Source organism: Gymnoscopelus microlampas (assembly GCF_963454915.1).
Source record: "Gymnoscopelus microlampas genome assembly, chromosome: 21".
Classification (NCBI taxonomy): Eukaryota; Metazoa; Chordata; class Actinopteri; order Myctophiformes; family Myctophidae; genus Gymnoscopelus; species Gymnoscopelus microlampas.
This window is the reverse complement of record NC_139958.1, coordinates 8,206,834-8,219,946: the sequence shown is the minus strand read 5'-3', so window position 1 is coordinate 8,219,946 and position 13,113 is coordinate 8,206,834. Positions and strand designations below refer to the sequence as shown.

The 13,113-nt window shown below is 40.4% G+C and overlaps 1 protein-coding gene across 1 annotated transcript; it reads right to left on the bottom strand.

Moving 5' to 3' along the window:
- Positions 1-5,008: 5,008 nt before the first annotated feature.
- On the bottom strand, positions 5,009-11,513 carry ankra2 (ankyrin repeat, family A (RFXANK-like), 2). The gene is made up of 9 exons (XM_084046915.1): positions 11,425-11,513; positions 9,689-10,047; positions 8,736-8,894; positions 8,321-8,386; positions 8,124-8,221; positions 7,832-7,957; positions 7,585-7,651; positions 6,946-7,026; positions 5,009-6,287 (listed from the first exon to the last, which is right to left on the bottom strand). The coding sequence occupies exons 2-9, from the start codon at positions 9,942-9,944 to the stop codon at positions 6,232-6,234; spliced, it is 909 nt and encodes a 302-aa protein (XP_083903041.1). The 5' UTR covers positions 9,945-10,047; positions 11,425-11,513; the 3' UTR covers positions 5,009-6,231.
- Positions 11,514-13,113: the final 1,600 nt, after the last annotated feature.

Below are 13,113 nucleotides of genomic sequence, written 5' to 3'. Positions count from 1 at the left end.
CTTGGGGATGTCCAGGTATTTTTCTGCCACTGCGAAGGCGGTATTCAGGTTGGTCGTTGGATCATCCTTGTGCAGTTTATCATAGTCAATGAGCTCCGGGCGGTGCCGATGAATGAGGGCACAGAACCCCAGGCCATCCTTCCAGCTGATGTGAAAGTTCTGGACGTTGACGTTCTTGTAGGGTGCAGTCTTCCTCTGACACCATAGCAGCAGGCCCTCCTTGGCTGACCTCTCCTCGACAGAGATGTCTTGGATGGTGAAGCGGAGGATCATGGTCCAGATCATGCCGAGGGTCAGCTTAACGTTACCGTCCACAATCTCCTCCGCTCCGATAGAGATCAGCTTCACTCCTTTGCTGGCGATGAAGTCCAGTGCTCTGTTGACGTTGGAGATCTTGTGGACTCGCATGTTGCCTTTCTCTGGTTTGGCCAGGCGTTCGCCTGAGATGACCTCTAACAGCAGGATGAGCTTCAGCCCATCCCGGAAGTCCTGCTCTATGTTCTCAATCTGCTTGCCTGCTTTCCTCAGGTGGGAGTTGCACCAAACTGTGAATGTCTTCTTCTGCACCTTCTCCCATGCTGGGTCCAAGAGCAGCTCGCAGTCTACTTGTTGCATGTAACCTCGATCCATGACCATGTTGGTGTATATTCTCTTCTCTGTTTTCTTCTTGTAAAAATATTCTTTCTTCACTACTACTGAGTGGCGCAGTGTTAGTTTCTCTCTGAACTCACAGTAGCTCCAAACTCAACTGTTCTGTAGCCATCAGAATCCCTGCTTTATATAGCTGGCACCGCTGTGACGTCACTGGTCATCATCGACTTATTGACCAATAAGGAGACAGCAGTGAGCCGACGTAGACCATAGACGTGACGTGGCGGCCGGCCGCGTAACCATGGCAACAAGTCTGTGACAAGAACACGTATGCATTGAGCCCGACATATATGGAGATATCTGTATCTGTCAGTCCGTGTCCCTTTTATGCCCATATATGGAGATCCCTGATGTCATCAGTATATGCCCATATATGGGGATTCTAATATGCCCATATATGGAGATCTCTGTATCTGTCAGTCCTTGTCCCTTTTATGCCCACTAGAACAGTGACCGTTGGTCACCAGCCTACTTGGGAACGATGCAAATAGGGAATGCATGCCCCGCCCCGTTGTCAGAGTATACCCGTCTGTCCGTGTCCCTATTGTGCCCATATACAGTATGGAGATCTCTATATTATGTGTCTATCCTTGTTCCTTTTATACCCATATATGGAGGTCTTTCTGCCTGTGTCCCATATGGAGATCCCTGAAGTTATCAGTATACGTATGGCCATATATGAGGGATCCATATATGGGGGATTGGCCGTACTGGAAAGTCTTGACCTGTGCCCATTCGGCACCGGCCTACTTGGGCCTAAATTGGGAACAATGAAAATAGGAATGCATGCCCCACCCTGTTATGCAATACCCGTTATACCCGTTGTCATACACCCGTTTTAACCGTCTGTCTACCTGTACCCCTTTTATGGCCATATATGGAGATCTCTATATCTGTCTGTCTGCCTATATCCCTTTTATGGCCGTATATGGAGAAGATCTCTATATCTGTCTAGCTGCCTGTATCCCTTTTATGGCGTATATGGAGATCTCTATATCTGTCTGTCTGCCTGTACCCCTTTTATGGCCATATATGGAAATCTCTATATCTGTCTGTCTACCTGTACCCCTTTTATGGCCATATATGGATATCTCTATATCTGTCTGTCCTTGTCCCTTTTATGGCCATATATGGAAATCCCTGATGTTATCAGTATATGGGCATATATGGGCATCCCCACACTGTACTCTCTCGTGTGTGCCGAATTTGAAGTCGGGCGGTCGAACGGTTCTCGAGATACGTGTATTACAGACATACATACATACAGAGATATGGAGAGTCCCTTTTATGCCCATATTTGGAGATCCCCTAATGTCATCAGTATATCTCCATATATGGGCATGCTGATATGCCCATATATGGAGATATCTCTATCTATCAGTCCTTGTCCCTTTTAAGCCCATATTGAGATCCCTGATGTCATCAGTATATGCCCATTTATGGGCATGCCCTCTTTTGTGCCCATATATGAAGCTGACTGATTTGTTTGCTGATGCCATGATGACACATTTAGGTTAGACAATACATTCCAGATAGGTCTTTCCTTCTAACAGAGTACTTTTATATTGTGGTATTACTTTTACTTAAGAAAAATATACAAGTACTTCTTCCACCACTGATAATTCTACATATTGTACGTAGAGGAACATGTGTTTAGAATTATAACACCAAAACATCATAATTTCACATAATTGTACAAATTGTTTAGGAAAGTGTGTGGGGGGGGCTCCTTTCAAACTGTTTCACAGATACATAATCATTACTTTCATGTCCGTGTCCTGTGGTTATACTGTGATTATGGACGTGTACATTTGAACTTCAGCCTGCGTCCCGGAATTGTATATATTTTCCTTGGCAGGTTTGTTTTCTTTTGGGTTCTAAAAAGCGTCCATGCAAAGATAAATCCATCAGTTAAAGTGTTAGAGATGAAGATGTGGTTGTGTGGACTGAGTTGGGTATTTGACAGTGGTGGAAAAAGTACTCAATGTTTTACTTAAGTAAAAGTATCAATACTGCAATGTAGGAATAGTATGTTACAAGTTAAAGACTGGAATTCATCATTTACTTTACTACAAAGGTACAGTATTAGTATCAAAATGTACTTTAAAGTACCAAAGGTAGAAAGTACTCATTATGCAGAATGTCCCATTTTAAAAAGTTTTCAAATGTATAAATTGTCTGAGAATCAAAATAGCAGATCTACAAGCTCACAATGCATAGCATCGCAATGCATTGTGAGCTTGTAGAAATTTATTTTGGGTTGAAGTGGGTAGGCCTAATGTATGTTTTGTAATAATAATCAGAATCTACAAAGTAACTAGTAACTAAGGTTTTCAAATAATTGTAGTGAAGTAAAAGCACAATTTTGCCTCTGAGATGTAGGCCTATGAAGTATAAGTAAAAGTACTGAAAACTGGAAATACTCCAGTAAAGTAAAAAAAAGAAAAGCCAAATTCTACTTAAGTACAGCACTTGAGTAAATGCACTTAGTTACTTTACATCACCGGTGGTGTTTGAAACGTGTGTTCGTTGTTTATGAGTTCTCTAAACCCAGTTTGCTTTTCTTTGTGGAGAAAATGAACCAAACACATGAGGTTGCTATTACAATTACCCTGGCTGTTCTCAGGGCTCTCCCCTTTCCAAGCGTTCGCTAATGTAACAAACGATTACATATGTATCCAGCTGAGGCCTGATGACACGGAGGTTAACAACTGCCAATGCCATCACCACGTTATTGTTTGAGAGATACGTTTCTTTTATCGTCGCTGTCCGGTGGAAACCTTGTATGTATAGCAGTGTGGTTCTCAAACTTTTTCATGTCAAGGACCCCCTAATTGACACTTATTACCCCGCGGACCCCCATTTGAAAAGATAAGCCAGGGACCCCAATAAGAGAAGGTTTTTACGGTTCTCTAGCAGTGATTCTCAACCATTTTAATTTCAAGGACCCCCAGTTTGACATGCATTAGGCTACGGACCCCCATTTAATGGCATTTCTGGGACCCCAATTCACATTGTAAAACCAATGTTAATTTAACACTCTCAGAGTTACAGACCCATAAGGGTCCATTTGGTTCCTGTCCATCATTTAGCTGGGGACCCCCTGGAACCCCCTCAAGTACCCCAGGGGGTCCCCGGACCCCACTTTGAGAACCAATGATGTATAGGACCGTAATGGAAACAAGAGTCCCCAGGACTTTTTTTGTGTTATCCTTTTAGCCTAAATGTCTGACTGCACCTCGTGCTGTTTTACATTTCTGACTAATAAAGTATTCTATCAATCGATCGATGTCCAAAACTGTTACTTTTCAGGAAATGGGCAAAAAAAATAACTTGTCTTCCAATGGATCCATTGTAGCTATTTAGTCACAAGCTGTTGTTAATTGTTTTCATTGGTTCAATGTTTATAAAACCCACAGACAGACTTAACTGCCTCAACTTTCACTTAAAAACATTTCAGAAATAGCTATTCTACGAGCTCCCAACATGCCGCGTTGTGAGCTTGTAGATTGGCTATTTTGGCTACTTTTGTGTGACACTGTATTATGACATTATTATTATGACATTATGAGAAGTAGTAGGGCATACATTTACTACAACACATTAAAAAAAAAATGAAATATTGGACATACAAGGTTTCTGGCCAACAGCAACGTCATGTGACCTCACTAGTGAAACATGTACATTCAGACCTTTTGAATCGCTTCCATTCCAATGCTCAACTCTTTGAGCCAAATGTGTGGGAATGACAGATTTCTTTGAGAGCTGTTGTGGCCATTCTTTGATCTTCTATATGCCAGCGGTTTGTGCGGCTTGCCTTATAGCCGATGAGATGAGCATGGAGGTCGGGATAGTTTTACACCTGCTATCACGTTTCACATAAACACCCAATTTCTGAACAGTGTTCTTCTGGGTGTCACGATGACAGGCACACAGTGTGTGTTGTTAGCAGAGGGCCCTCCTCACTGGATTAAAACTACCACCCAATTTTTTGTCTCAGATCTCGGTGTTGAACTTTGACGAGGCCTCCAAGAATGGAAAGTGGAATCCCAGGGGTGTCGAGAAGACTTGACAGCACTGAGGGTCACCAAATGTTCCACAACTACTAGTCTGGAATAAATGTTTGCTTTGATGAATAGATGAGTCAAGTTAATCTCACTTTTCCCAATTACACCAGTTATGTGCTCATTGAAATGTGCTAGCTACTTTTTCCTGAAAATTATCTATACTGTTGAAATGGTTTCTGTGGCTTAGGATCAATAAAGCATACAAGTTTATTAATCGAATGTAGTTAATGTGATTAAGTTAAAAAAAAAAAGAGTAGAATTCTACAACAAACAGAAAAAGACAGACCAAATCCAAATGATGAGTTTTATAATTGTCAGGCAATTTCACTTGGATGAGCCTTTTAGGCTTGTTACAACAAACTTGACATAAATTAAACATGTGTACATAGACAATAACTTATATTGTTCTCATTATAATTACCACTGGAGAAAAGCACAAGTCTTACACACAAAGGAAAATAGCACCACATTAACTTTATGAAACCGTACTAAATTGTACTAAAGGTGAACACCTCGATATGAACAAACAACACTGATGTACTTCTACATGGCATAACTGAACCCTTGACCTCGCATGTTGACAGCTTACAACAGTGACCAACTTAACGCAGTCTGGCACATTCAAGACAGAACAAGAATAAAACTCCTGGTGCAGTCTGCATCATGTATATCCCAATAACAATCACATTTTACATAAAACAACACTAACTTCATTAACCTATGACCCTTTGTGCCGTGTACACACAATGCCTTACAAGATAAGTACATGTGAAAGTGTTCATGTATTTGACTTTTACCCATTTGAAAGCAGACAGGTCACAGTTTATGCACTCTACGAAGGCTGCTCAGGTTCTTTCTGACACATTTCTGAACATGGCAAACTGGCAACATTAACCACAAATAAATATAGCCGATCTACAAACTCACATCTAAAAAAAAGGCATTTTTCATTTCAGCTCGACTTTTAACGGTTTGGATTAACATAATTCTACATTAAATTGGGAACACAGGGTACCATGTCTTCATGAAATATCTGACTCCGTCCTCAAAATAAACAAATTCACTCTTGCCTTCAAAATATTAGCTTATGGCAAAATATGTCCACAGTCTGCTACATAGTGGTCTAGCATAGTTGTGACCAGGGTTTGATTTGTAAAAGAAAAACCCACTAAAGCCCTATATACTTCTTGTATACTTCTACAAAACAATGCAAGATTTTAGATGTACTCTTTTCACTATTTTTGAATGAAACAAAAAAAGTAATGGGTTAGGGTTAATTGCCAGGGTGGTCAACATACATATTTTGAAACTGTGATATTATCAAACATATATATATATATATCAAACATATCAGACAGTCTACACTTCTCAAAAGGAAATGCAGGTATTTCATTCGGTCTGACCAAAAACAGGGATAAAACGTGAATGACCAGAGGGGAGGATATCAAAAGCAGAGGCAAACCCTGGTTGTTGTGAGCCACGATTCTGCCGGTATGAGTTGGCTGTCCTTTGGTCATTCCCTGATCCCCATCAGCAGCTTTAGTAAGTGTGCCTCCATCACCTGTTGAACTACACAGACAGACAGACAGACAGACAGACAGACAGATCACATCAATTTCAGTACTGAGAGAACTCAATCATTCAGGATAAATAAGTAAAACAGGAAGTGATTAACTCCTGATATAGCAACATACATGAAAAACGTATGTTGCTATATCAGTGGTGCTCAAACTATTTCAAGTCAAGGACCCCCAAAATTATATATATTTGGTCGCCGACCTCCAATCTCAAAATATTTTGTTCCAGGGACCCTAGAAGCAAAGACTTTAGTAAGAAATGTTCGCTTTAAAAATATATACATTCAAAGATTTTCACAAATTGTCACGATTTTTCAAAAATAGCAGATCTACAAGCTCGTAGCGCAGCACAAAGTGACACGCTATGAGCTTGTTTATCTGCTATTTAAAGTATAAAATAATGCTTTTTAGCTCAAATCTAAAATGACACAAGATGCTTTCCCGGTTCAATGGGTTAAACAAAGACAGAACTGGAACTGGAACATTATAAAATTGAAGCCGATATATTATCTGAGTGGGGTTCTTCTCAGTTCTGATTAGATACAATTGGTATCCCAAACTGACCTTGCAGAATGGATATTTTCAGCGAAGGTATTTGGTGTAGAGGGAAAAAGGAGGGGGCCTACTACAGTGTGTTTGAACATACATACCATTCCGATGGCCCATAGCAACAGCCATATCCATGGCATTGAATCCAGAATCAGATTCAATGGTGGGGTCAGCTCCACTCTCTGCAAGCCAGAATAATGCCAATACCCAATTACTGCACATATTCATATGGTTACATTTAAAAAAAACATGGTCTAAACCCATCATGGCTAGCAACTTTATCAATAATAACGGATTAAGTCACCCATCTCCAGATGGAACCAAATGTTAAGCCTGATCTATACTTTGCCGTATCAAGTGAGTTACACGCGTCACGTGTAGCTCACTTTGAGTCAATAATGTGGACAGTAATGTGACCGTTACTGTCCAAACATTTGGTGACAGCAGCATATGCTGTAAATGATTGGAGAACACTCTTGGTGTAATCATGTAATCGGCGGCTTGGGATTGACTAATCAAGTAAACACTGTATGGACTGGAGTACAGTACAGTATGTATGGAATTGATGATTGTAGTCTTTCTTCCTTCACTTAACCAGTACTACAACCGTTATTCAAGGAATAAACCAAACCTTAAAAATGGAGATGCATCACGACGTGTTGTGTGCTTGTAGACGGGCAATTTCTTTGGCACAGGACACGACACGCACGATGAAGCATAAATCAGGCATTAGTTCTCACCTAAGAGGATTTCCACACAGCGTACGTGATTCCCATGGACAGCATACAGAATAGGGGCGCCTCCATTCTGAAATCCAGAGAGTGACAGCGTCACCACACAACAAACTCACATGTGCCTTCTCAGAGTACCTCAAAGAAGATCCAATTCATCGCCAAAGCAAGATAAATGTATTGCTCATTTTATATTCAATGAAAATATATTTTATCCATTCCTGACTGAACTAGGAGGACAGGCAGCAGAACTTACCCAGTCATATTCATTGACATCGACTCCACAGTCAATGAGCATCTTCACTATGTCAGTGTAACCCTTACTGCAGGCCAGGGACAAGGCGCTCTCCCTGCCTTTGGCCAGGAGGTTTGGGTCAGCAGCCTAAACGTGGGGAAATATCATTTTGGTTGTTATATTTGAGGCAAATTCTACAAATGCCACTTCAAGATGTCTGTCTTATAATAATAATAATTATTATAATAATTATTATTAATATTAGTAAGTGAATAAGACAATATAGCCCAGACAATAAAGCTAGTACTCTCACATTTTGAAGTAGGAATTCCACCACAGCTATCTGTCCGTGTGCAGCTGCCCACATGAGGGGGGTGAAGCCTTCCTCGTCCTGGAGGTTGATCACCGTCTCTGTCGAGAAGACGAAACACAATCAAAACGTTGCATGTGGTTTCTTCTTAACTCACCTTAGGAAATGTGCTTTCTTCATAACAACAAAGAGCCGTTTACCTTGTTCAATCCTACTGGCCAGGAACACCATTTCCCCCTGGGCTGCCAGTTGATGAATAGACAGGGCTGAGATGATGAGAAGAGATGTGAGAGTTAACGTATTGCATGGTCTCTATTAAAAAAATAACAGATATACAAGCTCACAGCGCGTCACTTCGTGCCGTGCTGCGAGCTTGTACATCTGCTATTTTTGAGAAATCTTGAAAGTGTTTGAAACATTTTGCATATGTTTTTTCAACACAAATCTTCTCTTCAGGGGTCCCTGGCACAAAACATTTTCGGATTGGGGGTCAAATACATGTCATTTTGGGGGTCCTTGGCACAAAAAAGTTGCATTTGTAGTATCGGCCACAGGTCTTAATGGGTTATATTTAAAAGTTTGAGAACCCCTGGTGTAGCTTGGTGTCATACTCACAGTGCACCAGCAGGGGGGTGGAGGAGACCTCGTTGCCTCGGTGCTTGTTGGTGAGTGTGGTGGACTGTTTGATGGGGCTGAAGTGTTTGGTGGTGGACGGAGTGTAAACGTGACGCACTTGGATTCCTGGCGACGGTGACGTCTGGATGTTGCACTCCGCTGGAAGAGGAGAAAAGCACAAAGTGGAAAAAAGTAGTATTAGTTTCAACAGGGAACTTTTTGTGGATACAAAGATTATGCAATTTAAAGTAATGGAATCTCTCTAGAAAAAAGGCACTTTGAGCAAAGATGACAGACCAGTGTGCATGTTTACTATTTATTCAGCGGGAAGTACATTTTACAACATGAGTTCTAGGTCTAATCTGGCAAGCTAAGCTAGCAAGCGAGCGAACGTGCACGCTTCCGTGTAATTCCTGGCTGCTTATGCACCCTTAATCTATTCTTACCCACCAATCACAAGGTGTTTCTTTATTATGAACATCCTGCATCCAGCATCCATGTCGATGTCCTAGTATGTCCTGTCTCCTTACCATCGTAATTTAGTGACCAGTACACAAGTGTCCAGTAACTGGTCAGTTTGACCCATCCAGATATCATATGTGTCATCATGTTTCATCATTCTAAATATAGCAGTTCAAGCAGACAGTGATGAAGCGATCTCCTAATCTGTAGTCTGTTGACCAGTAAAACATATGTATTGAGTATTTACTCAAATACATTCACACATAGGGTTGGGATCCTTTAGGATTTTAACGATTCCCTCTTAACGGTCAGATCCCTTAATGGTTCCCTTTAACAATTCCGATAGGGGGTTCCAAATGGACCCTTACATATCTGTAACTCTGAGTGTACAAATGGAACCAAAATGGTTCCATTTGTACACTCTCAGAGTTATGGTGGTCCTTGAAATTAAAACGTTTGAGAACCACCAAATTCCCTAACAGTAAGTTTACCTTTGAATAAAACGGAAGCCACCTCCAGATCCGAGTTGACCTGGTCCTGGATGTTCTTGCTCTCCTCCTCGTTGAGGGACTTGACGAAGCGGGAGCACACGTTCATGTCGAAGCGGTTGGGCAGGATGAACTTGATGCCCATGGCCACGTTCTGCGTGACGCCTGGGTCGTCCGGACCGGACTCCGTCTTGATGGTGGTGAGGTCTGGCAGCACGCAGATGCCCTCCATGTCTTCTGCCGTCCTCTCACTGTCCATCGCGGTGGTTCCTCTCACTGGGCAGTGGCCAGGGGGCTGGTAGGTAGAGAGATGCTGAGGCCTGGTTGATCTGTCACTCTGATGCACTGGAGTCAGTGTGACACTAAAGAGAGAGAATCAAGAAGAACCAGGTTTTATTGTCACTCACGTCATACAAGCAGCAAGATGTTGGTGGTCATTGTCCGTCAGACTGTGCAACAGCAGCAAAACAGTATACGACAATATGATAAGAATGCTGTAATGAAAAATACAATTAAAATAGAAATAAAGACCAGTTGCTTCTAGCGTTAATGATGTCTTGTATGTCTTTGAATGTCTTGATGAATTGAATACCCAGGACCACAATGGAAACAAGACGCTTTTTGTGTTATCCTCTTAACAATAATTGTACTGTTTACAAACTGTTAATAAAGTAATCAATCAATAAAACAAAGTGGTTCTCAAAGTGGGATCCAGGGCCCCTCATGGTTCCAAATGAACCCTTAAAGATCTGTAACTCTGAGATTTAGACTGTCTCTTTAAGCCTCTTTATAAGACAAAACAAAGAGTAGGTTTAGAGACACGTAACCCTCCTTAGCAATGTAGTAAAAATAGGCATGTGTCCAGTGGGGGAAAGTAATTAAGTACAAGTACTTCTGCAAGTGCACAAGTGAGCGTGTAGATCTGCTATTTTCAAAACATTTTTATACATTTGAAAACTTGTGAAATGGGACATTATGCATAATGAGTACTTTATACTTTTTGTACTTTATGTATATTTTTGTGCCAATATTTTTGTATTTTTACTCAAGTAAATTTTGAATACCAAACTTGTACTTGTGACAGACTATTTCTGCAATAGGGTTACTTTCACTCAAGCGCAACATGTGAGTACTTCTTGGATCAATATTGCATCACTACTGCTTCATCTGGCTCCATAGCTCAGGGGTTAGAGCACTGGTCTTGTAAACCAGGGGTCGCGAGTTCAATTCTCGCTGGGGCCTGACCACAATTTTTTTTTTACCCGTGTGCAGCCCTCGGCAGGTAAGCTGAAAACTGAAGTCCTATATATAAAAAATAAAAATAACCGTGTGAACTAGCCCCATTACGAACCTCTCACTCCGCTGTAAGCACAGTTTGTTCTAGCCATGGTTCACATGACGCTTTCAGGGCTAAGTTTGTTCGTTTTTTTGTTAGCTGAACAAGTCACGTATGGAAAATGATTGACATTTAAAGTTAACCAAACAATTAAACAACCATTCATACACTTTACATTGGTAGACATTTATGTTAGAATGCTAACCTATTTAAACCTACAAACAGATAACGTTAGCAGGATAGCAACCACTTAGCAAGCTGTTAGCTACATTAGCTAGCATGATGTCAATATTGCTAGGCTAGCTATATTTGGCAAATACCATGAGAACATAATCGACCCTCTTTAACCCACGAGGAATCAGCCAACACTCTCTTATAAAACACACGGAAATGAAATGATTACCCGAAGAGGCATTGTAGTTTATGTGTAGATCTATAGATCTAATAAAGATTTGTCTGTGCCACTGCAGGCTGTCTGTGCTCTTTGTTTTGGTCGATCTACGCATGCGCTGCGGGCACCACTTTGGTCCATACTAGCGTTAGAAAGAGTTCTTCTTAACGCTATGTTACTTTAGAGCCGTTGCCCGCATACCGCCATAGCACAGCCTCTCGTCTTCAGTAAAAATAAAGAGTACACTTTTGCTATTCACCAAAACAAAGACGGTTTTAAAATGTTGAAAGCCTACTTATCTCAGTGGGGACACTCGGAGCCCCCACCTCACGTCTAAAATACACTTTTTGGACAGAAAATAAAATATTTCACCGGAAGGAAAAGTCGGGTCAATAGAAACATTAGCTCCGTTCCGTGAGCAGAAATTGGACTTCCGGTTTTCGAGCTAGCAGAAATAAGGTTTCCGGTTGCCTTCAAAATAAGATTTTGTAATGTTTTTTAAAAGACACAAATCTATTTTAAAAATACATTTATGATGTATGCCTTTTAAATGGCTCATACTAAAACACTTCCAAGTGGCAAGTTTGCCAGGTTGTTCCAGATTGAGGCTATTGACCCCCATCAAATGTGCACTTCACACCTAAATATGGGCCATTTGTAACAGGAATTTATTCAAAGGTTTGAAAACCACTGCATTATAGGTTAGAAATACTTTGAAATTCAAGAATGCATGCTTAACCATTCAAAGTTTGAATGGTTAAGCATGCATTCTCTAATTAATGTTTGTCCTGCAAGTGTAAAGTGTAACCTGAAAACCTTATATTATTTCTTTCGTTTTTCCCTGCTAAATGTCTCAGGAAATGAACCCTCTCCTTTCATTCTGCTGTAGTTAGGTAATAATTATATGTTATCAGTCCAACCCTGATTAAAGCAGACACCTAGAATTACATAATTACCTTTTATATACTCATATTTATATTCATTGCTTCCTGCAATTATTCAGCATAGATAAGTTAACCCCTTAAGCCTGATTTATACTTATGCTGTTCAGAAATAGCCAATCTACATGCTCACAACTACAAAAACATTGTTTTGTTGTTGCCTACATAAGGTTTCTTTTACATATCCATGTTGTTCTTTGCTATTTTACTTCAAGTATGAAGTATCAAGTATGTTAAAATTGTATGAATGTACCTATGTAAACTCAGTTTACACATCATTTGCACTCAAAGGACCACAATGGGAATAACCTCTTGAGCTTTTTTGTTTTATCCTTTTGACAGATTATGTACAAAATACAAATATATGGTCATGCATGTATGCACGTTTTGTCAATAAAAACATAAATCAATCACCACAATATATTATTTATGTGGTTAACTTATGACATTTATTCCTAGCCTATACACAAAAAGCCAATATATATGCACACAAGCTTATAGATCTGCTTTTATTCTTTTTCCTGCTATAAGTACAATTTTGAGGTATTTTTACTTTAGTCAAGTCAAGTGAATTTTATTTATAAAGCACATTTAAAAACAACCAAAGACCGATCAAAGTGCTGTACATCAGGGTTGGTAGCAAAAGGAACTCCAGCGAGGTGGAAGCTAGTCTTGGCCACATTAAGTATGAAACACAGAAGCTGCCAGGAATTGCAGGAATTATTGATAAAGAGCATGATCGAAAAGACAATTCAGATGA

Excerpts from the sequence above, each read along its gene's own strand:
- ankra2 (XM_084046915.1), bottom strand. The coding sequence starts at position 9,944 with ATGGACAGTGAGAGGACGGCAGAAGACATGGAGGGCATCTGCGTGCTG. Across the intron at positions 8,895-9,688 it reads GGCTTCCGTTTTATTCAAAG|CGGAGTGCAACATCCAGACG; the intron begins GTAAACTTACTG and ends CTCCTCTTCCAG. Across the intron at positions 8,387-8,735 it reads CACCCCCCTGCTGGTGCACT|CCCTGTCTATTCATCAACTG; the intron begins GTGAGTATGACA and ends TCATCATCTCAG.